Source organism: Camelina sativa, chromosome 12 (genome assembly GCF_000633955.1).
Source record: "Camelina sativa cultivar DH55 chromosome 12, Cs, whole genome shotgun sequence".
Classification (NCBI taxonomy): domain Eukaryota; kingdom Viridiplantae; phylum Streptophyta; class Magnoliopsida; order Brassicales; family Brassicaceae; genus Camelina; species Camelina sativa.
Window position 1 is genome coordinate 6,482,850 of NC_025696.1, and position 1,863 is coordinate 6,484,712.

The following is a 1,863-nucleotide window of genomic DNA, read 5'->3' on the forward strand; positions in this document are numbered from 1 at the left end:
AAAAAAGCACCTGGTTTGCTTTGCGACCAAGTCCCATTAAGAAATTGTCAGGTTTTATGTCACGGTGAAGAAATCCCCTTGAATGCATGTACTCAACTCTGCTAATCTACAAAAAAATCAACAAATACATTATTTTTCTTCTGCCTTGACAAAGTGAAAGCAGCACCACACCACTTGATAATTAATACTAACCAGTTGATCTGCAAGCATCAAAACTGCTTTCAAAGTGAGCCTCCTATTACAATAGTTGAACAAGTCTTCCAAACTCGGCCCAAGCAGATCAATGACCATCGCATTGTAGTCTCCCTGAACCCCAAACCACTTGAGGCTAGGGATGCCACCTTTAAATCCAAGAAATGCGATATCAGATGAGCACAACAGCTAAAGCATATATTTTTTTTAACATATAGCAGCAGCTACAGATTTTGACCAGAAAAAGTCATATCAGAGTTGTAAACACTTACTTCCTCCTTGTAAAAGCATGTATATCTTCGACTCATAATGAAGTTGGGGATGCTTAGTTTTCGCAGGCTCCTTCAAAATTTTTTACAAAACGTTAGATATAATCCGTTTGTCTAATCCCCAAGCAACGAAATATATATATGAGTATTTTTGATACTTAAAGAAGCTATGGATGATACATTAGCTGATAAACGCACGCAAATGGGACTCTATTGATACAAATTGACGGGAGAAAGCTTAAAAAAAAATTCCAACTTTTACTCGTCGTCTCCTCAAAATCTTAAACCACATGAGATTGATACAAAACTAATGAGAAAGAAAAGATAAAAGATATGAATAAATAATACCAGCTTAACAGCTACTTCCTCTCCGGTTTGCAGACTTACAGCTGAAAGAAATATACATATTCAAGAACAAGATTCAAATCAAACGTAATCCAAAAAAAAATTGAATACTAACAAAACAACACATAAGAGAACAGATCACATTAGAAACGATTTAAACAAAAAAAAAGGAACGATTTTGATACCTAGAAAAAGCTCTCCAAAAGAGCCACCACCGATCTTCCGACCAAGCTTAAACTTGCCCCCAATTACATTATCCATTTTCAAGTCCATTCAAATTTTACCTTCTCTGTTTTTACAAACCCGATTAAGAGCCCTTAACTTAGAATCAACAGCACCATTTCCAGATCGAAAACAGGTCAACGGGACAAGAAGAAGATGAATATATGAATCGTCTCTCTCTCTCTCTCTAATGTCGTGGTCGTGGGGGTGACTCAGGGCGTTGAAGAAGAGTTGAATCGCCGGAACAAACGAATCAGACAAAAAGTCATAGACAAGGCAAAAAAAAAAAAAAAAATCAGACAACCCAGATTGATGATTTTTTTTTTTGTCACATTCCCATATCAAAAGGTGACGAATTGATTTCTTGGTGAAAAAAAGTTGACCCAGTAAACCATTGTTGATGATGAGAGAGAGAAGGAGACAGATATGGGCCTCAAACTTTTTTTACTAGGCCCAATCCATAGATAAAGGGTCAACTTATTATGAAAAAAGTGGAAATCTCGAAAAATGGGTGTATTCAAGTTGACATTTTAAATGATTTGTATAAAAGTTACAACTCCTATGTTATTCAATCATGAATTTTAAAAAGTCTCTTGAAATCCACTGTTATTGAAATGATGATTTTAAAATCTACTTTAAAATCCACTGTTATTCAAAACAGTTTGTGGATTTGGATTTTAATAAGTTGTAGGGATTTTGGAGGATTTGAGAGGATTTGTTTAGTTAAAAATACACAAATCCAAATCTCATGGTTTTAGGTGAGATTTCAAAGAATTTTACTATAAATCATATCAACTTCCCTAAAATCTATCAAAATTTCAAATTTTCTAAATCC

At 34.5% G+C, this 1,863-nt stretch overlaps 1 protein-coding gene across 1 annotated transcript in view; it reads right to left on the bottom strand.

Moving 5' to 3' along the window:
• The window catches only part of LOC104722028 (casein kinase 1-like protein 6), a gene marked incomplete at its 5' end in the record, with an annotated part of 4,303 nt that extends 3,102 nt beyond the window's left edge, over positions 1–1,201 (bottom strand). The window contains 5 exon segments of the mRNA XM_010449664.2: positions 11–106; positions 193–341; positions 465–534; positions 810–850; positions 992–1,201. Of these exon segments, the coding sequence (XP_010447966.1) occupies positions 11–106; positions 193–341; positions 465–534; positions 810–850; positions 992–1,079 (444 nt within the window).